At 44.4% G+C, this 22,752-nt stretch overlaps 1 protein-coding gene across 2 annotated transcripts in view; it reads right to left on the minus strand.

The window, feature by feature from the left end:
• LOC146057371 (ATP-binding cassette sub-family C member 5-like) overlaps window positions 1–22,752 on the minus strand; it is a 136,434-nt gene that overhangs the window by 73,535 nt on the left and 40,147 nt on the right. The window contains exons 7-13 of one of the 2 annotated variants that reach the window (XM_083168519.1): window positions 22,190–22,338; window positions 19,964–20,071; window positions 14,752–15,078; window positions 11,873–11,944; window positions 2,796–2,920; window positions 1,138–1,210; window positions 221–424 (exon numbers count right to left, since the gene is read on the minus strand). In XM_083168519.1, the coding sequence (XP_083024645.1) occupies window positions 221–424; window positions 1,138–1,210; window positions 2,796–2,920; window positions 11,873–11,944; window positions 14,752–15,078; window positions 19,964–20,071; window positions 22,190–22,338 (1,058 nt within the window). Of the gene's footprint in view, window positions 1–220; window positions 425–1,137; window positions 1,211–2,795; window positions 2,921–11,872; window positions 11,945–14,751; window positions 15,079–19,963; window positions 20,072–22,189; window positions 22,339–22,752 lie in introns of those variants that run through there. The other variant, XM_083168520.1, reaches the window with a different exon arrangement.

Raw genomic sequence — 22,752 nt, forward strand, 5'->3', positions numbered from 1 at the left:
TTTAAAAAGTAAAATAGTCTCTGTGTGTTCTCAAAGCCCGTCTCTTTATGGACCAGCATTAGCCTGACTGGAGTAGTGAACAGACAAACTTAATGTCTTTGTTATTACTTGTGACAATTCAGCAACATTTTGTGTTACATAAAGGGTATGCTTCAGGAAACCGTTCCATCTAATTTATGTAGACACATTCACATGTGGTTCCATTGAACCTGTACCATACCTGTAGCTGATGCGTGACAAATAAGACACTCCTGTTCTGCATTCCTGCCTTTATCGCCCTGCTGAATAATTCTGCTCCCACATACACATCCACAGCACTGAGTGGATCATCCAATAGAACCAGATTGCTCGAACTATAGAGCGCACGAGCTAGGCTGATCCGCTGACGCTGCCCGCCACTGAGGTTGACCCCACGTTCACCTATCTTTGGAGGAAAATACGTTTTAATGGAACTTATATTGCAAACATATCATATGTAAAACATAATCAGCTGTTCTAAGTTTCATACAAACAGCATAAGCATGAAAAGCACCTCATCTGGGCCATTTGTTACAACATATTAACAGCTCCCACCAAAATAAGAGACCTTCACTGATGTATATGTAACAAAATGGATGAGGCCACCAAGCCCCCTAACCTTTAGGGAATGAAAACACATCCCCCCCTCGCATGTGCCCGCTGCTGGAGAAATCATTTGATTGGTTGCCGACCATCAAATGATTTCTCCAGGGCTCGCAAATATAAGCCAGCAGAGACTGACATGTACATCAGCGGCCCATCACCACGGCACACTCCCGCATTTACATGGGAACGCCCAGCGTTTGCCTGGGAACACCCATGAAAAACTGGGTATTCCCATGTCAGAGTGCCGCCACCGCTTCTGTCCCACTCCCTCCTGTGCGAGCGCCACACACAGAAGCCCTGCACATTATGCGCCTTTGCAGGGCACAACTATCGGTCCCCCGTGTGAACGCGTGGGAGACCGAATGGATTAGAATCAGGGACAGAATTCTGGAGGTTTCAAATAAAATAAAATTAGGCTACATCCTTATTAAACTATTTAATAATATACAAATGGTATTTTCTCTGTCTCACAAAAGCCGCACAGCGAAAGATGTAGCATCTGAATCGGCGTACCTCAGTTAAGTCTCCATCAGGTAGAGACTGAATGTCGGGATACAGACAGCATGCTTCCAATGTGTTCTTGTACCTACAATAAAACAATTAAATAAAAGCAACACTTGTGAAGTACACAGTACAGAATCCCCACCCTCTACTTATATTAAACGTATATAAAAAAGCTTTCTGAAAATATCTAAATCTATCATGACACAGAAACAGGGTCTACAGGGAGTCAATATAGCCTTTGTTCTGCATATTTTACAGTTACTAATCTGTGTAGTGAGCAGCTTGGCGTTGGTATTGAAATAGCAATGATTCAGAGGTAAATAAAAGTCAGTTTTGCAGACAAGATTCCGTGTTTGTGCATGACCCAGAGCCAAGTGTTAAGTACAGACAATGCTGAGTCATATGCATTTTTAGTCACAGGACCACTTTAGGGCGTAACCTTGAGTTTGCACATAGGCAAACTTCACTGAGGGTGTACCAATGACATTCTGGGCTATGCAGAGTTGTACTGGAGAGGAAATATGCACTTTGTGAGACTGATTAGCTACGCTAGTGGTCCTCAACCTCGGTTCTCAAGGCAGACCAACAGTCCAGGTTTTATGGCAATCCCTGCAGATTCACAGATGGTATAATGAAGCTGATTGAGGAACAAATTAAGTCACTTTTGCCTAATCCTGCATAGCCATAAAACCTGTACTGTTGGTGTCCCTTTAGGATTGCTGTTGAGGACCACTGTGCTTCACCACAAGTAGGGCTAGTGCATATCTGTATGAAAGCAAAGCATATAGATAGAGGTGATTTGTGCAGCTCAGCATCCAGAATATGACAATATATTGAGGCAGTACAGATGGTGTAATGGTTAGCATTACTTCCTCACAGCTCTGAGGTCATGGGTTTGATTTGATCCATGGCCCTAACTGTGCGGAGTTTGTATATTCTTCCCATGTTTGCGTGGGTTTCCTCCGAGTACTCCCGTTTCCTTCCACAATCCAAAAATATACTGGTAGGCTAATTGGCTCCCAACCAAATTAACCCTAGAATGTCTGTGTGTGCGTGTACATGTGGTCGGGAATATAGATTGTAAGCTCCACTTGGGCAGGGACTGATGTGAATGTTCAACTATTCTCAGTAATATGTGGAATATGTGTGAGCTATATAAGAAATGGTTAATAAATAAATATCTACATTTCTGCCTGTGCATGCAAATACAGCTATTAGAACCACAGGGGGTGACCAGATGAAAAAAGTCTATTTACTACATTGTGGTAATCCATTGTTCTTAAAGCTGTAATTAGATTTGCACCACCCCCAAAATGATCTTTTCAGGCCGAAAGAGGTCTCATCTCAGTCTGCATGCTGATACTGAGCACGGAATTGTCCACTTCCACCAGACAGAAGAGTTACGTCTGATCGAATGGTCAACACTAAGTTACTGCCCATTTTAGGCAAATTGCGGTCCACTGAGTGAAGGCTCAATCCGTATGCACTAACAATCTCCATCTACACGTTTCTTCTGACATCTGAGATACAATAACCTCGAACCAAAACATATGGATGTTCTAACTTGACAATGAGTTTGTCATAGAGCATATGCACTTAATGAACTGGACTGTCAAACTGTATTACTAACATTAGTTACTAGATACTTAAATGTAAAAACAGCTTACTTTGCTCCATCATACTCTTCTCCAAATAAGATATTCTCTCGCAGAGATGCATTGAAAATCCAGGCTTGCTGAGCTGCATAGGCAATGCTGCCACTCACTGACATTGATCCATCTAGCAAAGTCATCTAGATAAAATACAGCAGTCACTCTTATTACCAGGAATACTGGAGAACTGCATTCTTTAGCAACACAATGTCATGGAAAGTCAACAGAGATAATATTGGCACACACTATCTATTATATATATATATATATATATATATATACACGTTTTTTCTAGGATGCCGGGCACACCTCCGAAACCAGGGTGCTTGTCGGGTGCCTTCAACAAAGAGTACGCTTGGCAGCACCCGTCCCTAAGTGTTTTTGAGTTTCCAATTCAAGCTTTCGACAATCTACACATTGCTATTTTTGTGTCTTTTATATACCCTCCAATGAGATCGACTCGGATGTGACAGATCTGGAGCAATATTGGTTACGTTTGTGGATCCAGCTCTTTATCGCCCCTATTCCTTTTTCGTGTCCAAATTCTACAGGGATTGTACGGTGATCCCCAGCTCAGGACTTGGCAGAGAGAGAGTGGTTGTGCCTTGGGACTGATCCTTTTTATTATTGTAAAAGTGAGGGAAAATCTGGTAATCATTGTACCATCCCCATAGAAGAATAGGAGTGATCTTTATTGTTTCAGAAATACATATAATATGCAAAAGGGGCATGATAAAAGTGTATCCACACAGTTTTGCCAGTAATTAACTGAAAACCGCTGAATCATACAATGGTGACCTGAAGAAAAGCAGGAGATGGCCAAATAGGGTGGCCTATTTCTCCACAGCTTCTGTAAATGTTAGTATTCATTTTGTGCACCTATAACCATGCAACATATATTAGTGACCCTGCCAAACAGCTATGCCACCATTCAAAAGTCTGCTGCAATCACATGGGCTTGACGTTTGGCATCTTCCCATTCCAAAACAAAATCCTAAACATTTTAATAAGGTATTGCACATTTTTAAAAGTTACAAATAGGGGAAGACTGTGGAGAAGATACATAAGGCTTGGGAAACAGATCATTTAAATATAATTAAATTGATCCAACTAGGAAAAGGGACAATCCCTCTAAAGTAGCCCATACACTCCATCTAAAGTAGCCCATACACTTATGAGTTATTGTATACAATCATTCGATTTTGACCACATCTGTTCAATAAATCATCCATCATCAACTTTAAAAGTAAATGAAAGAATAAAGACTACTCAAACAATGAGGTACAGTATACTGACCCAGGGATAAGTAAAATGTTCCATGTTTCACTGGAATGGGGTACAGTAGCTCCTACTACTAGGGACTGTGCAGGACATGTGCCTAAATAAAGTGCTATTGCTTTTTTTATGCTCCAGTGAAATTTGATTTCCCTGGAACCAAATTAAATACCTTTAAATGTTGCATATTTCTTAAAAATGCAGAACAGCAGGTCTTTGGCGAAGTTAACTAAATAGGGTTAAAGGGAACAGCCCTGCCGCGTTCCTCAAAAAATTGGGATCATCACAATAACCATTAATCGGAAAAGTAGTTTGTGGAAATGCATAAAAATACCAGACAATACTGGTAAAGACAGAGCCAAACTCACATGTCTGGAATACAGCAAAAACAAGAGGACAGTATTGAACACCTTAGTTGTGTCCAAACCTAATAGCGCATTCCGTGTAGTAGCCACACCAAAGGAGACTGCCACTGCTGCTATAGCATCCTGCATGCTTCTCAGAGGATGACGACCCCTTACAAATCGCAACTGATGCAAAGTGAAGAATTGTGGCAGTATGAACTTTAAGAGATCAGACATGATTTTAGTATTTGTATTTAGAAGACTTATGGGCCTTTACGAGTTCAAGAAAAGGTATTTGTTTTTAGGGGAATAATAATATAAATGAGGAAGGTTTAAATGAATTGCATTTCTATTCAATAAATGGGTTTATTTGCACCTCACCTTTCCCACCCCTATTAAGTTTATGGCATTTCAATTCCATGTTAAGTTGTTGCCCAAATATCATACCCCTTAATGGTCAGGTGGTCATATCTGGTATAAGTTTGTCATAAAGCTACTACAGCATTCCACAATGAGATCATCATACTAATAGTCAAACATGGTGGTGTGGAATTCTAATATTTTATAGTAGAATTTTTAGGGCAGATCATCAGTCCATAATCTGAAGCTCAGGTGTAATTGTTAAACATTGTTAAACAGCAAGCACAATGACTTGCAGAACAAGAGTAAAGGTACAATACACTTTTTAAAAATTGTCCCAAATCGGAAGTGTCTGACATCCCATCCAACCCAATGTGCGGTCCCATGTGCATCGGGTCGGATCCTAGAGATTGAACATCCTGTACATTAAATCTATCGGATTGGACCCATCAGCGGCACATCGCGGGTGATTTTTAGCACCCGCGATGTGTTGGTTCGATTCCGCGTGGCGTGTGCCAGTGGTGAAGCACCACTGATACACACCTATGTGCAGGTACGTCCAGGATGAATGGCGTGGCTGCAGTGGCGGCTGCCGTGCTGCGTTGAGTGCCCGGGGGTGACCATGCAGTGAACGGGTAAAGCACAGGCAGCGACAGGGCGGGTAGTGTTTGGGAAGCACTGAGCGGTAGGTGCCGGGCGTGCAGCGGCGTCAGAATTTCAAAAAAATTTCAGTTGCACGGTCATTGCCACCCCCCAGGCACTCAGTGCGGCTTGGCATCTGCCGCCTGCCGCTCGCCAAGGTTTTTATTTTTTTAAATCTCCTACTCCTGTAGCTCCCTAGGAGTTTACATGAAATAAATCGCATGTGAGTCATCCTATGTAAAAAATGGCACATCAAGTGCCAAATTGTTAGTGAGCTCTCCCGGGGGAGTTCAGGGGAAATTGGATCATTCATCTATGGATGGATTTATCAAAGTCCTGACTTGATTACAAATGAGATGCTGTTTGTTTCCACCAGACAGATTGGACAAATAAATCTTTAGGTGTGTACCCGGAATCAGGTAACTTTTTTTGTTTCATTTGTAAAAATCACAATGTTTTATTTGTTTTTTTTTTTCAGATTGTTGTTATGAAATTTTGTTTGAAGAAAGTAAATAATGAAGTGTGACAAAAATGCACAATTAAAACAAATCCGGAACGTGACAAAAAAAGGATATCATGTCCTTATATGGGGGATCAGCTAGGTTTTGTGTGCTTACCAGGATATCCTCGTATGTGAGAATTGCTGTGTTGAACGTACTTGTTACATCACCCCATTTAACATTTATATTTAAATGGTACTTGAAAAATGTACACTATCTTTATCATACTGCATATGGATTTGCAGACATATATTTTCTAATCATTGCATACTGTATGTCATCATTTGCTATAATGACAAGTTAAATTAGTATTGCTAAAACTTTTAATTGACACATTACTTATGCTAACCAATTAGCCAAGGATATACTGTGTGTGACCATGTTTCAATAATTTCCATAAATAAGCACAAATGAATTACTCTTACTGAGTCACTTAAATAATTAATAACGTACCATTCCACATTCTATTCAGCATGCCCTAATCTAGTGACCTGTTCCAGGTACTTGATGAGAGCACAGAACCTAACCTGGTGTGTACTAGTTGTAGAATGAGACAGCTATTAAGGTTATCTCTTTTGATTACGTTCAGCTGTTTGTGCTAGTGGAGATTACAGTGCATGGAAGGGATGACCTTGCAGTTAGGAGTTTCCATATGCTGGTGTATATTTTAACAACACAAAACAATTTGTAAAGACTGTCACTCTTATGCTGCTTTCCCACTGCAGACCAGTTTAATGTACTGGTAATCTTAAATGGTATTTAAAACGGTATTAGCATTCCCACTGCAGCAGATTACCGTTTTAAATACCATTTAAGTACCATCCTATTAATGCTGCTTTCAGACCGCATAACTGGCTTTGACCCTGTATTTGGAAACGTTTCCAAAAACGGGTCTGCCAGATAAAACCCCTTTCACACCGCAGCACTTAAACGGTATATTACCGTTTAAGTGCCGATTTTTTGACACTGGCAGACCCGTTTTTGGAAACTTTCCAAATACAGGGTCAAAGCCAGTGCAGCCTTCAGCCCTCCCCTCCGTGCAGCTCCCCCCCCCCCTCGCGTGTCGACCGAGAGCATGTCGACGCCCCCCCCGCGCATGTCGACGCCCCCCGCACGTGTCGACGCCCCCCCACCCCACCCTGCGTGTCGGCGCCCCCCCCCCCCCCGTGTCGACTTACCCCGTGCCGGTACCTCCGTTGTGGACTGCAGCTCAGTATGCTCGGAAAGCACTTATGAAAAAAGTGTCTTCCAGAAAATGGCTGCCCCATAGGAAACCCTGTTTAAAAAAACTGTCTTCCGTATGGGGGGCAGCCATTTTCTGAAAGACACTTTTTTCATAAGTGCTTTCCGAGCATACTGAGCTGCAGTGCCGGGAACCACAACGGAGATACCGGCACGGGGTAAGTCGACACGGGGGGGGGGGGGGGCGTCGACACGCGCGGGGGGGTCGACACGCGGGGGCGTCGACACGCGGGGGGCGTCGACACGCGCGCGGGGGGTGTCGACACGCGCGGGGGGGGGCTACAGTGCTGTGAATACTTAATGAGCGCTCATTAAGTATTCACTGTGCTGAATTTAGGACCCAGCTCATTGGCTGGGTCCTAAATACCGTTTCTGAGCCGATTTTTGCGCTAAAATACCGGTTCAGAAACGGGTAGGACCCTGCATTTTAACCGGTTAGAAAAAACGGCATTTTCTAACCGGTTAAGTGGGACTGGACCTTTCAGACCGCACACATAACCGTTTTAAAACGGTAAAAAAACGGCAATTTACCGTTTTAAAAGTGCGGTCTGAAAGGGGCATTACTAAACCTTGGGTGCAGATAAAGTGGTTGGAGAATAAAGTACAGGTTCTTAAACTCAGTCATCTAGCTACTATGCCTTGGAAGGAGATAAAGTGAAGGGCATTATAAGAGAGGTGGAGGCCCATGTGCAGCCAACTCTATTTGGACCACCTCCTCTCTGCAGTGGCGTAAGTTCACACCAGACGCCCGGAGGCGAAATACAAAGTGGTGCCCCTACCCAGTGGCGTAACTAGAAATGTCATGCCCCAAAGCCAAAAAAGTTTCTGCCCCTACCCCCATGCTTCCAGCTTGCGCATATCCCAATAACAGTCAGGGAATGAGCAATCAGAAAGCTGAAGGTGCAAGGGAGGAAGTAGTATAATATTCCTCAGTTCTATCAGAGGCCATGTCACCAGTTGCACATCTGCATGAATAAAGATTCTAGGATAGGAGTCGGTGTCCAGGATAGTACACAGAAGCCGGGGATAGTGTCAGAAATTGTGGGGCCCAGTACAGATTACATACTACTGCGCTCCGCATACTCACCAATCAGGATGCCAGCTGTTGGGATTCCGGTATTGGCATCCTGATCCATTTTGAGGTTGTGGCGATGGTCATCTGATGGCAGTTGGGATGCCTGCGTCGGTAACTGAACGCCAGCATCCTGACCACTGGGATGCTGCCCCATCCCATGATAAATGGGGTCCTAAATCATGGTATAAAGTCCTACTCTTTACTCTTGTCACGCCCTATATAGTATTCATTGTCTAAGCACTGCTGCTGCAGCAAAGCAAAGTTTTTAAATAAGAGAAGCAATTACCTGTGCAGGGTGCCAACCTCCTATAGGGTCAGTAAGCAGGGGCAGGGGGGCTCCTCCAACTTGCTGACCTTGTCCTTAATCTGTACTGGGACTGTAGTTTATAATGCTGCTGCTACTAGGAGCCGACAGCTGCTGTCCTCATGCACATGGCTCTGGCAGAGCAGTCAGCAGGGCGTCCTCTAAGAAGGGGCCGCTGAGCAACAATAGCAGAGGGGTTCTCTGGACATTTTATGTTATCTACAGCAGGGCCGTAACTAGGGGGGGGCTGGGGGGTCACGCGCACCGGGCGCTGGAGGTGAGGGGCGCTGTGAGGTCCGGTGTATGTGTGGACTGGACGCTGCGGGCATAGTGTAGCGGCGGCTGCAGGAAGCTCTGATGACTTCGAAAAGACTTGCCGGACGCTGATTGGCTGAATTCAGCCAATCAGCGTCCGGCAAGTCTTTTTGAAGTCATCAGCGCTTCCTGCAGCCGCGCTAGAAGGAGATGGACGGTGAGAGCCGTGCGGGGAGGGGGGGGTCTCCGGCTGTGCGGGGAGGGGGGGGTCTCCGGCGCCAGGGACAAGGCGTCGTTTGGTCGGTCCCCCTGTCAGCTGCTAACTAAGCAGCAGGGAATAAACACTGTGCGCATGCGCACAGCGTCTATTCCCGCAGCCAGGGGGCTGGGGGCATGGCTAGAGGCTCACAGAGCCTCTGGGTCATGCCCCCATAGCGGCAAAATGGGGGCGATTATAGGCCACGCCCCCCAATTAGGCCACGCCCCCCGAAAAAATTTCGACACGCCTCCGGCGCGCAGCAGCATCGATAGGGGGGGGGGGCACCAAAAGACTGCCTTGCCCCGGGCGCCGAAAACCCTAGTTTCGGCCCTGTCTACAGTCACGGTTGGTGCTTAGCAGGCCCCCACACCCCCCTTCCCCCTCCTTCACACAGAGTACGTGAGTACGTGAGCATATACTGTTTAGCCGAATACTGCTAGTTATCGGAGGTCGGAGGCTGTCAGGACTCTCTGGTCCACACAGTGACAGCCGCTCCGCCCCCTCCCTGCACGCTGCCCTGCACACAATCTTTCCATGACATCTCAGCCAGGGTCACAGGACTCACAGCATCAGAGTGGCTCTATTACAGCAGAGACAACGTGGGATGGAGACAATGGAGCAGACGCCCCTTCAGGGCTAAAAGCCCGGCGGCAAATGACTCCATTGTCTCCGGGACTTCCGCCACTGCCTCTCTGCCGGCAGTCACACTGCGCAGTGCTATAGAGTCTGAGCACTAGAGGGATCAGACTAATGCACAATTATGGATCTCCAGAAAAATGGTGTGGTGCCAATTTGTTCAGTGCTGCTGCCTTCAGCAAGGGATTTCAGTGTAGTATTAGAAAAATGGGGGCATCCTGTGCGGTGGTGGTCCCATGGGACTCACTTTCTAAATATATCACTGGTGGATGGAGATAAAGTACCAGCCAATCAACTCTTAACTGACCTAATTTGAGAACTACTGAAGTAGTGTGCATTCTAGAACCCAGCAAATTTCAAAACCTGTGCTTTGGTGTTTCTGGTCTGTATCAAAACACAGAGATACAGACCAGTCTGTGCTAGAAACATCATGAGGAACTGCATGGGTTTTGAAAGATGCAGGGTGCTTGAATGAACACTAATAATGGGGGTTATTCTGGTTGAGTCCACCAAACCCCGCCTTGCGAATGGTGGCTTGGCTGCCACCCATTTGCAGCGTGTGTTCGTACGCACTGGCTCCGAATGCATGTTTGATTCAAACAACCATTGTTAGCCTGCGGGGAACACCCACCAACCATCGAATGATGTAGAAGGCACACGCACAACTAAGGTTACTCAGAGCAACCTTAGATGTGTGTGTGCAGTCTGCAGGAAATGGGCGGACAGCTGACATCCGGTGATGTCAGTTACCCACCCATTGCGCCCACTGGGCGATTTCCATAGTTTTCATTAGAATGTCAATGAAACGCTGGGCATTCCCATGGGCGTGTCCCCCGGCTCACTGCCCCACACTCCCCCCACCCTCCGCCCGCAAGGTTGGGTGCATGCACCCAGAGAACAGTTTGTTCGCTGTGGAGCACGAACTCAGCATCTGCACATGCGCAGAAATGCGTCTGCGCATTGCAAAACATCACCCCGTGCAAACGCACCTGAATAAGGTCCAAAGTATCAACCAACCAACCAGCTGCTGTCATTTTTCAAACGCAGCCGGTGACATGGTGGTTAGAAGCTAGTTAGAAACACCTCAGTTATTCTCTACATTATACAGTATCATTGGTCCAATAAGTATTTGCGTAACGCAGCTGCTAGACTAACAGATAACATAGCCAGGAATTGTCCAGCAAATGACACAACAGCAGTAACCAACAATACTCCATAATTTGCCATTCCTGCGGGGGGCGCGAATGGAAGCCCATATGCTTCAATGGGGTTACGCCATCTAGAACTGGCGTAACCCCCCGCAGCGAAGCCCCGGCGGTGGGGCTTTGCTGCATATGAAAATGCGGTAAAAAAACCAAAAACGGGGTTTTTACGGCATTTTTAGTTTGGTGAATCTCTCCCTTTATGTGAGTACGGTATTTCTTAGTATAAATACATAAAAGATAGACCCCTTATTCATCAAAAATATCTTCTAATTTATTGAACCAATTCTACACGTGTATGTTCTTTCCTTTTTCTCTTGCATAATAATTTTGTGAGGAGAAAATGAGACGTTTGGGTGCACTAACCAGGACTTTAAACAAGATTAGCCGCTAAATACATCTATTTGGTTGTTTAACCCTTCACTTTTTTACAACTGAATTTGTAAAAAAAATAAAAATGTCATTATTCATCATAATGGCCTGTAATGATGTCCTTATATAGAAAATATATATATATATATATATATATATATTTTTTTTTTACACAACATTTTATATTTGAATTTAAATAACATATGTGAGCGACGCTGGCATTTTTAGTGGATATTTTGCACTCAAAGGATTAAAAAGTGATCAATAACATTGATAACTAAATTGCTCTGATGAGCGCTACAATAAAAATTTGAATAGCCCAAAGAATACATATTTATCTTATTGTTATGATCATTGGCTAGCACTACAAATGGGGTACATATACTGTATAGATAAAGAAGAAGAAAAAATACTGTAATATAGGGTATATGCAATTTCTTATAAAAAGAGGGATAGCATAGATGTTGGTGGTCATTACTACAGTAACTCTCCATCTAAATGAAATATGTATGGTGTAAAACCATAAAAAATTGACTTTATTAAAGCAGAACCAAATATTTGGTGGTAGTACAAATTATTTGACAGTAATGCTGCCATATTCCACAGATACAAAGAAGAATACATACCTGACCTAGTACGGATAGTATCAGAGAACTTTTCCCACACCCAACACCTCCACACACTCCTACAAGTTTTCCCTGTGGGGGAAAAAAATATATAGCGAAGATGTTAAAATCAGGAATTTGTTTTCTCTTGTTGGCTGCTATTGGCACTATACAGCAATATACAGACATTTCTTCCTACATCCTGCAGTCATGATAAACAACCAAGCTAGTCAAACATAGTTGTGAGAACGTTTAATAATCCCCCCCCCCCCCCAAAAGAAAACAACTGTATTTATTTAATAACAGTTTATAATATAGCGCATACATATTCCACAGCGATTTACAGAGAATATTTTAACATTCACATCAGTCCCTGCTCCAGTGGAGCTTACAATCTATATTCCCTACCACATGCACACAGACACACAGACATTCACGGACATTCTAAGGTTAACTTTTTTGGAAGCCAAATAACCTACCTGCATATTTTTGGATTGTGGGAGGAAATCAAACTACCTGGCAGAAACCCAAGTAAGCAGGGGGGTAAAATATACAAGCTCAGTTAATTATTGCACAGTTAATTATTTATTTATTTACAGTTTCTTATATAGCGCAGCAGATTCCGTTGTGCTTTACAATGGTAGACAGTGATAAAACAAACTGGGTAACAACAGACAGACTTGGAGGTAGGAGGGCCCTGCTGCAAGCTTACAATCTATAGATAGAGCCATGGTGGGGATCGAACCCCTGACCTCAGCGCTGTGAGGCAGTAACCATTAACCGTCCATGCTGCCCCACTATATGCAGCATGCATGATTTTTGTGTGAGACTGCATCTGCACACAAAATGCCATGTTATGTGTTTTACTGGATACTGTAACACAGCATATAATTCTAATCAGCAGAGTGCGTATGCATCATATTTGCACAGTGATGCATATAAGATGCACTTTCTGTAAATAAAGATGGCTGACGTTACCAGAGCTGCTCAGGAACTGCCGGCTCATCACACCAGGTATCTTACGGTGCATGGTGTATTGGGGGTAGATGTAAGAGGACACATCTGTAAGTACTCAAATGGCATTTAGGCATTTAGAAGAATATAAATGAATTAATACAGGAATCATGATTAAAGATGTATTTTATAATTAAAGGTTTACTGTATTTTACAGAAACTCTGACAGATTAAATTAATTTATTATGCTACATGTAATGCAACAAAAGGTCTTAAGAAAAGTAAAGGGTACTTTAGTACAGTATAGTTAGCCATCCCTCCCGACAGCCGTGATCCTGGCCCGTTTGTGGTTTGCCCAACAGCAAATCGGCAGGCAGGATTCATTGTCCCGTCTGCCAATCTGCGAAAAGGGGGCGTGTCCGTGTAAATGGCTGCGTATTGTCGATATAACAGAACGAGCTTTTAAAGTGGGGCTCGTTCTGCCGTGATGCCTCTTCAATGCCGTAGCGGCATTGAAGCGGCAGAGGATTACATAACATCCTAAAAGTCTTAATCACAACCACAGAAAAATCCCTAATATAAGAAAAGAGCCCGTTTGACCAGATAAGCAGCTTTATTATACTCTTGATTTGTTATATTTCCTACATGGTAAGGTTTGGAGGATGACACCATACCTTTAGTGCTTCTCTAATCTCATGTAAAGCGCAATGGAATATGCTGCGCTATATAAGAAACTGTAAATAAATAAATGGTACTTATGTAGTATCTGGACGCCCAATTTTTTGATTGTATGCCTTAACTTAAGGCATACAATCAGATGCGATGCGATGCGATGCGATAATCACATCGCATCCGACCAAATCGCATGCGATGTGATGGACCCGATTTTCCATAGGATTCATTGTAAAAATGGTCTTGTTCATTTCCCTACTATCCAAGTGGGCATGGAGTTGGATATAAACCTGTGGCGAGCGCAGCGAGCCACCGAGCCCGAAGCGTGGCGAGCGCACGCAGATTATTTAAAATGTATTCCATGTCACCAAAATAATCCGCGTCCCTTCGCGGGGCTTGCTGCGCTCGCCACGCTTCGGGTTTGGTGGCTCGCTTCGCTCGCCACAGGTTTATATCCAACTCCATGCCCACTTGGATAGTAGGGAAATGAACAAGACCATTTTTTACAATGAATCCTATGGAAAATCAGGTCAATCGCATCGCATGCGATTTGGTCGGATGCGATCGACCCGATTTCAAAATCGGGCGTCCAGATACTACATAAGTACCAAATAAATAAACAAATACATAATCAGTGCTCCTACTGGATCATTTAATCTTTTTTTTTTTTTAACATACATAAGCTAGTGCAGTCATGTCCAAACTATGGCCCTCCAGCTGTTGCGAAACTACCATCATGCCTTGCCACAGTTTTGCTATTAGGGAATGCTAAAACCATGGCAAGGCATGCTGGGATGTGTAGTTTCACAATAGCTGGAGGGCCATAGTTTGGACATGCCTGAGCTAGTGTGTCTGTTTCACACAAATTATAGGGCAAACTGATGTCCAATGTTGCCTCTGATAATACAATTTGTAGTACTGCACCTGACACACTACATCATATTAGAACGCAGCCTTACATGGTGCGATGTGCTCCGTACTTTTTTGTATTAGATCGCATCAAATCTAGAACAAGAAGCATGCAATGTGCTACAGATGTGATGCGATCTAGTACAAAAAGTACATGCAGCACATACTTTTTGTCCTTTGCGATGTGATGTGCTTGGGAGCATGTATCGCATTGCATGGGCAAAAATGCACCATGTATGGGCACCTTTACATTGACCAGACAATGTAATGACAGTGTATTTTTGCACCATAGACATTCTATCCACCAACTTAATATGCTCATCCTGGTATAATGACTAGAAGCTCTGTTAGACTATGTAACTTACCTTCTGTAAAGTGAAACTGATATTAAGAAGTACAGGAGGACTCATTAATATAGGTAAATCCAATGTGGATGCTTGCTTTCCTTTAGTTGCCTCGAACACATGATTGCCATTTGTCAAGCATGGTGCAGTCTGCTGATACAATGGGACAGACTGGTGGATATGGTTCTTGTTATCTACGTTCTCTTCCGGCGTGCGGTGCTGACACATGGCCAGTGATGTTAGTGCTTCAGATCTCCATGTGAAGTAAGCCCCCCTGAACTCAACAATGGTGTCCGTATTTATTTTCTCATTATTACTTGTCTCAATTTCTTCCATCAAAAGCAGCCTCTGCAAATAGGAAATATAATGCAAAATGGAAATGAAATTAGAGAAACGTATTCAGTGGATTGCAAGTGAAACATATTGCTCTAATCCCTGCTCAGAGCATCTCTCTATTGAGCATAAGACACAAATCAATATGCAGCTGCTGCCTGGAAATAAGATCTATATAGGGAATATTCTATTAGCCAATGGATTCCTCTAGGGCAGGGGTGTCCAAACTTTTTGCGACGAGGGCCAGTTTTGGTGAGGTGAAAATGTGTGGGGCCGACCATTCAGCCTGACATTCCTTGAATCATTAATCGCATCAGAATGGTCCCCCACTCTGCCCCCATTCACCTTATGTCCCCCAGCGTGCCCCCATTCACTGTATGTCCCCCATTCACTGGAAGTTCCCCAGCCTGCCCCTTCACTGTATATTCCCCTGCCTGCCCCCATTCACTGTATGTTCTCCACTCTGCCCCCTTCACATTATATTCCCCTGCCTGACCATCCTTCTCTGTATGTTCCCCAGCCTGCCCCTCCTTCACTGTATGCCCCCCATTCACTGTATGTTCCCCACTCTGCCCCCATTCACTTTATGTCCAGCAGCCTGCCCCTTCAATGTATATTCCCTAGACTGCCCCCCTTCTCTGTATTTCCTCCAGCCTGCCCCCATTCACTGTATATTCCCCTGCCTGGCCTTCTTTCTCTGTATGTCCCCCAGCCTGCTCCTCCTTCACTGTATGCCCCCCATTCACTGTATGTTCCCCACTCTGCCCCCATTCACTTTATGTCCCCCAGCCTGCCCCTTCACTGTATATTCCCTAGACTGCCCCCCCTTCTCTGTATTTCCTCCAGCCTGCCCCCATTCACTGTATATTCCCCTGCCTGACCATCTTTCTCTGTATGTCCCCCAGCCTGCTCCTCCTTCACTGTATGCCCCCATTCACTGTATGTTCCCCACTTTGCCCCCATTCACTTTATGTCCCCCAGCCTGCCCCTTCACTGTATATTCCCTAGACTGCCCCCCCTTCTCTGTATTTCCTCCAGCCTGCCCCCATTCACTGTATATTCCCCTGCCTAACCATCTTTCTCTGTATATCCCCCAGCCTGCTCCTCCTTCATTGTATGTCCACCATTCACTGTATGTTCCCCACTCTGCACCCATTCACTATCCCCCAGCCTGTCACCCCTTCTCTGAATGTCCATCACTGCCTCCATTCACTGTATGTCCCAAAGCCTGACCCTCCATTCACTGTATGTCCCAAAGCCTGACCCTCCTTCACTGTATGTCCCCCAATCTGCCCCCATTCACTGTATGACCCCCATTCACTATGTTCCACAGTATGCCCCCCTTCTCTGAATGTCCCTCACTGCCTCCATTCACTGCATGTCCCCCAGCCTGACCCTCCTTCACTGTATGTCCCCCACTCTGCCCCCATTGACTGTATGTCCCCCTGCCTGCCCCCTCCCTTCTCTGTAAGTTTCCCAGCCCCTTGTGTAAACCAGAGGATAGAGAGGCAAAGCAGGAACTGCAAGGACAGGAGATGCTTGGGCTCCCGCTGCCGCCCTCCTCTGCTCTGCATGTTACAGGAGCAAGTTTCCCCCTTGCTGCACCCCCTCCCCACACACTGCTGTCGCTGTGATTGCAGAGGAGGGTGATACACAATTTCAGCTGCAGGGGTTGGATTGCATACTCACCCGAAAGACTCCAAACACATTTCACTGTGGCGGCCGGCACCTCCTCACTGCTGCAGACAGCAAGGTAAAGGCACGCTCACCGGGGCCCCACCTTTAGTGCTGTGTGTCCCGCATGTGATGCTCCACCCGCTTCTGGCTGGAGGCTGCGGGCCGCTTGAAATTACAGCACGGGCCGCAATTGGCTCCCGAGCCGGACTTTGCACATGCCTGCTCTAGGGTTAGCCACATAGCCCCATAAGCCGGCACTTGGGGATTGTGCTTTGCATGTGACAAGCCAGAGGAGGAACTAACCAATGGTGCAGCAAGTGCTATATATATGGGCACCCCTGAGAACTAAGGGGCCCACTTCTGCCCAGACCAGCAATAACTTATCCCCTGAACCCCACACAGACCATATCGAGCAATGTCAGATGAATGGCCTAGTGCATAGAGCAGGGTGCACCCAACTGCCTGCCCCTTACCTTAGGGCTGACCTTTTCTGTGCCAGCTGATAGAAGAGACCTGCCAACTATTCACTATTGATCACAACCATATACTGCCTCAATAAGCCGCTGTACACTTTTTCCTATTCGCTGCTTTCAATGAATTAATGGCAGCGTGCACCTGGAAAGAACAAAGGGCAGGGGCCCCTGTCACAGACAGAGTATAGACCACTGTGTTCAAGCCCCTACCAAGGTACATGCCCCTTGCTCTCCGCACCATGCAGTACATTGTGCTTGCACCCGACACCCACTGCCTCTCCCCATCACCCTCTGCCTTCCGCCTGTTATTTTACTGTGCAGTAAATTACCTAATATAACAGGATACCGCCCTTAGGGTCTGATTCAGTATGGATTGCAAAATCAAAATCTTTCCCTAATGGACAAAACCATGTTGCACTGCAGAGTTACATAATAATTGAAAAAGACAGTGGGCGGTATTCAATGCCGGGTTCTGAATCTCGGGACGTCCCAACAGTCAGAATCCGCACCATTTTCTGTCCCTTCCGACAGGAATTCGACAGTCGGTATTCAATACGGCAGCGGATTGTTGAAAAACAGCCGTGAATTTAGAAAATCCACGGTCGTTTCAAACAAAACAGATCTGGCTTGTTTTAAAGTCAGATCTGTTTTGTCGGCAACTGACTTCAATGCTGTCAGTAATGGTAGCATTGAATAGGCTATGGATGCTATTTCCCCCCAGCGGAAACTGACTTGCCATAAAGGTATACATACTGTAGGGGGGTATTCAGTGTCGTATTCAGTGCCGATATTCCCCACAGTCAGAAATATTGGCACACACCTATTCAATGCCATTGTTTTCAGCCGCAGCCATTTTGCCAATACACGCTGCTTCCAACTGTCGAAACGTTGCCGACAGCCGGAACCTAGAAAGAATACTCCTTTAAATAGTAAAATGGTAAACGGATTATCCGGAAGGCCAACCTGGATGTGTAGGGATCGCGGTGACATGACTCGACAGGGTCACGATGAGATAAATTCGGAAATAAAGCTGCAGGGCAGCCTTCTTCACTGGCAAAGTGGACAGGATAAGGGGAATTGGCCTACTGTGCCAGGATGCAGGAGAGCTTCCCAGAATATGGGTGTCTCCTAGATATTCCTGGAATAACTATGAATTATCTATATATAAATGTTCCAGTTACTTAATCTATGTCATTCAACCCGGCAATAAATTATTCTGAGTTACATTAATGTCATATAGCGGACATGTGTTAGACTGTCAGCAGCCGAGCCTAGTGCCTGTGAGTAAGAGCATTGCTGCTGACTCATTCTTCAAGAATCAGAAACAGGTGGAACTTGTTCCTATACAGTCGAACATTCACCTTTTTTTTTTTTATTGACATTCACCTTTTTTATGACATTATTATTTTGTTTCTGGAAAAGGTGATTATTTGTGCATTCAAAAAGATATATGGAGTCAAACAAAATAATTAAAAGTATAAACCAAATATTTATTATCAAGCATGTAATGTCTATGATTACTGTTATGAATGATTTCCTTTTTATCATTTAGTTATTGTGGCCACCAGTGGCAGCTGCAGTGCCAACCATGTAGTGCAGAGGGTGGCTGCCGGGCTAGCTCATATAACCATACATGTAGAACGGTACCAGAGAACAGGAATCTGGGGCATAGATCAGCATTTTACACAGAGGTATAATGGCCCGATTCAGACCTGCTTGCTAGGCTGTGTGTATTCATTGCAAGTAGGTAAACGCCGCCCCGCCAAACGCACCCCCCCCTTCCCATCCGAAACCCCGCACTACCATGCGAGCGGAAAAGCGATCAATGGTCACTCACCATTAAATGATTTTTCCCTCCTACACAGATAAATGTAAGTCTATACTAACTTTTATCCTGCACAGAGATGGCCGAAATGGAGATTGGAGCTGAATGAAATGTTTGCCGAAGGCACTCACTGCGGGGGGTTTACACATGCGCATAATTGCGCAGGTGCAGACCCTCACCATCGTCGATGGGGCCGAATTTGGACCTGTGCGAACAGGTCTGAATCAGCTCCTAAGCTAGATCCAGCAGGGTAGAAAAGGGCTGATTGCCCAATAAACAAGCATAAGACCAATCATGACAGCTAAAATGGGAAGGACCAAATATTAGTGATGGGAGTGCTGCTAGGTAACCACATCTGCCATAGCTGTCCGGCATCATGGTTGCTTAGCAACCAGCGCTGGCAGCTTCTAACATTAGTATGAAAGTTTGTTGGTTGCCAGGTGCAAATAATAATGAAAGGGCCAGATGTATCAAGCTTCAAAAAGTGATGAGTGATAAACAACCAACCAATCAGCTCCTATCTGCCATGTTACAGAGTGGGTTTACAAAATGACAGGTAGGAGATGATTGGCTGGCTGTTTATCACTCTCCACTTTATCACTTTTTGAAGCTTGATACATCTGGCCCTAAATGGCCAGATGTAACAATTATTTCTAAACTGATATGTATAAAATACAGTAAAATGTCTACATCAAACTTTGTATTGTGCATTATAGGTTTTGTCGTTCTTCATTTTTCTAATTGTAAAGTGAGAGAAATACACTACATATATACAATTGTTTTTATTATTATTATTATTATTATTATTATTATCTTTTTTTGCTGCCTTTCCAAATTATTTTTCTGCCATGCTTTTAGAAATAAAAGCTCAGATAAACAGGACAGACAATTTAACAAAGTAAAAATAAATAAAACATTTCCCCACCTGAAATCTAGAGATGGAAACTGAAGCTTCTGAAGCCGCTCTGACAGCTAAAGGTATCATGTTGAGGGCTGATCTCATTGAATTGAACACAGTAACAACTGTAAATGCCTGCAATAAAAACACAGAAACCAAAAGCATATCATTATTTGTAGGCTTACGCTAATTCCCTTTATACTGGGACACTTTTGAAGGAAATGGACAAACACCTCCAGCATTGCATTTGTGATCTGAGTGCAGCGGTCGTAGACACTGCCACGTCTATCAGTTTGGTTTGGCCATGCTGCATAAACTGAGGCTTAGGGCCTTATTCTAGTTCACTCTTAGAGGCAAATTCCCTCTTAAGCTGGTTTCACATTGCAAAAACCTGCTTTCAACCCGATTTTCAAAACGTGTCTTAAAACGGGTCAAAAGCCAGTTAAACCCCTTTCATAGTGCATGTTGTAAAGGTATATTGCAGTTTCAATACCATCTTTGCACCTTCAGATTCAACCCGTTTCACCCAAAGAAAGCCATACAATGTCATTTTGAATGTTTTTTTTCCTGCTAGTGGGTGGGGATCAAGTGTGGTTATCATTTGTAGCAAATACCGTTTCTGAGCTGTTCAGACTGCAGGGAAAACGGCTCAGAAACGTGTAGGATCCTTCTTTTAACACGTTTCAAAATACCAGTATTTTGTAACCGGTAAATTGATTGTGGAGCTTTCATATTGCAGCTGGTACCATTTTAAAGCAGTTAAAACTCGGCAATATGCCGTGTTAAAACTGTAATGTGAAAGGGGCTCTAGATGGACAAAACCATGTGCACTGCAGGAGGGCAGATGTAACAGGTGCAGATAGAATTAAGGTGCCCATACATGCAACGATCCCAGCGGTGCGATATGTGCTTTGAGGTGCGCGCTCCCGCAGCAATGCGATGCGTGCTATTTAAGCTCAAAATGCACGCCCGCATCGGGACATGCATGGGCACCTTTAGATTTGGGTGAGTTATTTTGTTTTGGTGCAGGGATACTAACTGACTGCTTTATTTCTAAACTGCAATATAGATCTCACTTTAAAGCAAAATTCCACCCAAATCTAATTCTATCTGCACATGTTATATCTGCCCCACCTGCAGTGCACATGGTTTTGTCCATTTGAGAAGGAATTTGCCTCTAATGCGTACACACGATACAATCCAGCATGAGATTTTGACTATATAGTCAAAATCGCATGCAGATCGCAAGCAGATCGTATGCAGATCGCACAGGTTTTTTACCTTGCGATCCCGATGCGCGCTCCTGTGACAGCGCAAAATCAAACCCAGATGAGCAGCAATGACTATATAGTGCAAATCTAATGCAGATAGCATGAATTGTATGTAAAAAGTACAGAGATAGCAAAGATTGTATAGCAGTCGAATCAAGTCGAATAGCAAGGGAATCTCACCGTGTGTACACACCATTAGAGTGAACTAGATTCAAGGTGTGTACACACGGCAGGATATGCCGTGAGATGCGAGTCCCGATGCGATCAGATCGCATCGGGACTCGCATCTCACGGCATGCTAGAGGGGCACAATTTACACTATATAGTGCAGATCTGCACTATATAGTGTTGCCTGCCCTCTCTATCTGGCTGCCGATTTGCGCTCACACGGGAGTGCGCATTGGCAGTGCATCGGGTTTGCAAGCCCTAAAAAAGCATGCGATTTGGCTTCCGATGTTCCCTATATCGGGAACATCGGAAGCCAAATCTTACCGTGTGTACACACTATAAGGCCCTTACTGTGCCTGGTTCTTGGAGGTGTGCACATGTGCAGTACTCTTCCTGTGCATGCACAGTCCTTCTACCATTGGAGATGTACGCTAACCATCAGCCCTCCTACCTTTTGACTGTCTGTAAATACCCAGTTTGTTGTATCACTGTCTCCTTTTGTAAAGCACAATGGAATATGCTGCGCTATATAAGAAACTGTTAATAAATAATAAATAAATCTCTGAATCAGGCTCAAAACTGCAAGTAAGAACCATGAAGTTTTTAAGTAAATTTATTTTACAAAAAAAACAGCAAAATTCTAAATTTAGGTAGATCTTTTTTTATTATGGTAAAATACTGTTTTTTATTTATACAGCTACAATTTTATCATTGAGAATTGTAACAAATTTGATGTATTGTTTAACTAAAACATGTGTAGCTAAATAAGGTTTATGTCTTACCGTACAAATATGTAAGTTATTCAAGTACAAACCTGTGGCGCTGACAGATCATATCCAAGAGCCATGTGCAATGTAAATGTGCAGACGCTGGCAATGACTACCACCACCGGTGCAATGCCTGTTGTGATGCTCTGCACAAACCCAGCTTTCTCCAGCAATGATCTCTCTTCTCTTCTTGTAGCTAAAAAGATGGTATCGCCAGGTGACAAACCAGATTACAGTATACTGTATATATTACAGACTAACTAGAATATTCTTATTAACACAAGCCTGGCTAAATGCACACAAGTATACAAGCTGGGCATGGGTCATAGGGACAACAGCATTAAGATCGACATGCATTGGGGTAACCACTGAAGGTTGACATGAGCTAAGGTCAACACATGGGAAGGTCGACATGGGCTAGGTCGATATGGGGGGTTTTACCCCAATTTCGACAGTCGACATGGACACTGAAACAGTGCACACTATTTTATTCTCCCACCACGCCCTAGTGGATGGTAGGGCATGAAATACCGCCTGTCGGCACATGTCGACCTAGCCCTTGGTGACCTAATGCTTGTGTCGACCTAATGATATGTCAACCTAAGCCCAT

This window comes from Crinia signifera, chromosome 2 (assembly GCF_055691185.1).
Source record: "Crinia signifera chromosome 2, ASM5569118v1, whole genome shotgun sequence".
NCBI lineage: Eukaryota > Metazoa > Chordata > Amphibia > Anura > Myobatrachidae > Crinia > Crinia signifera.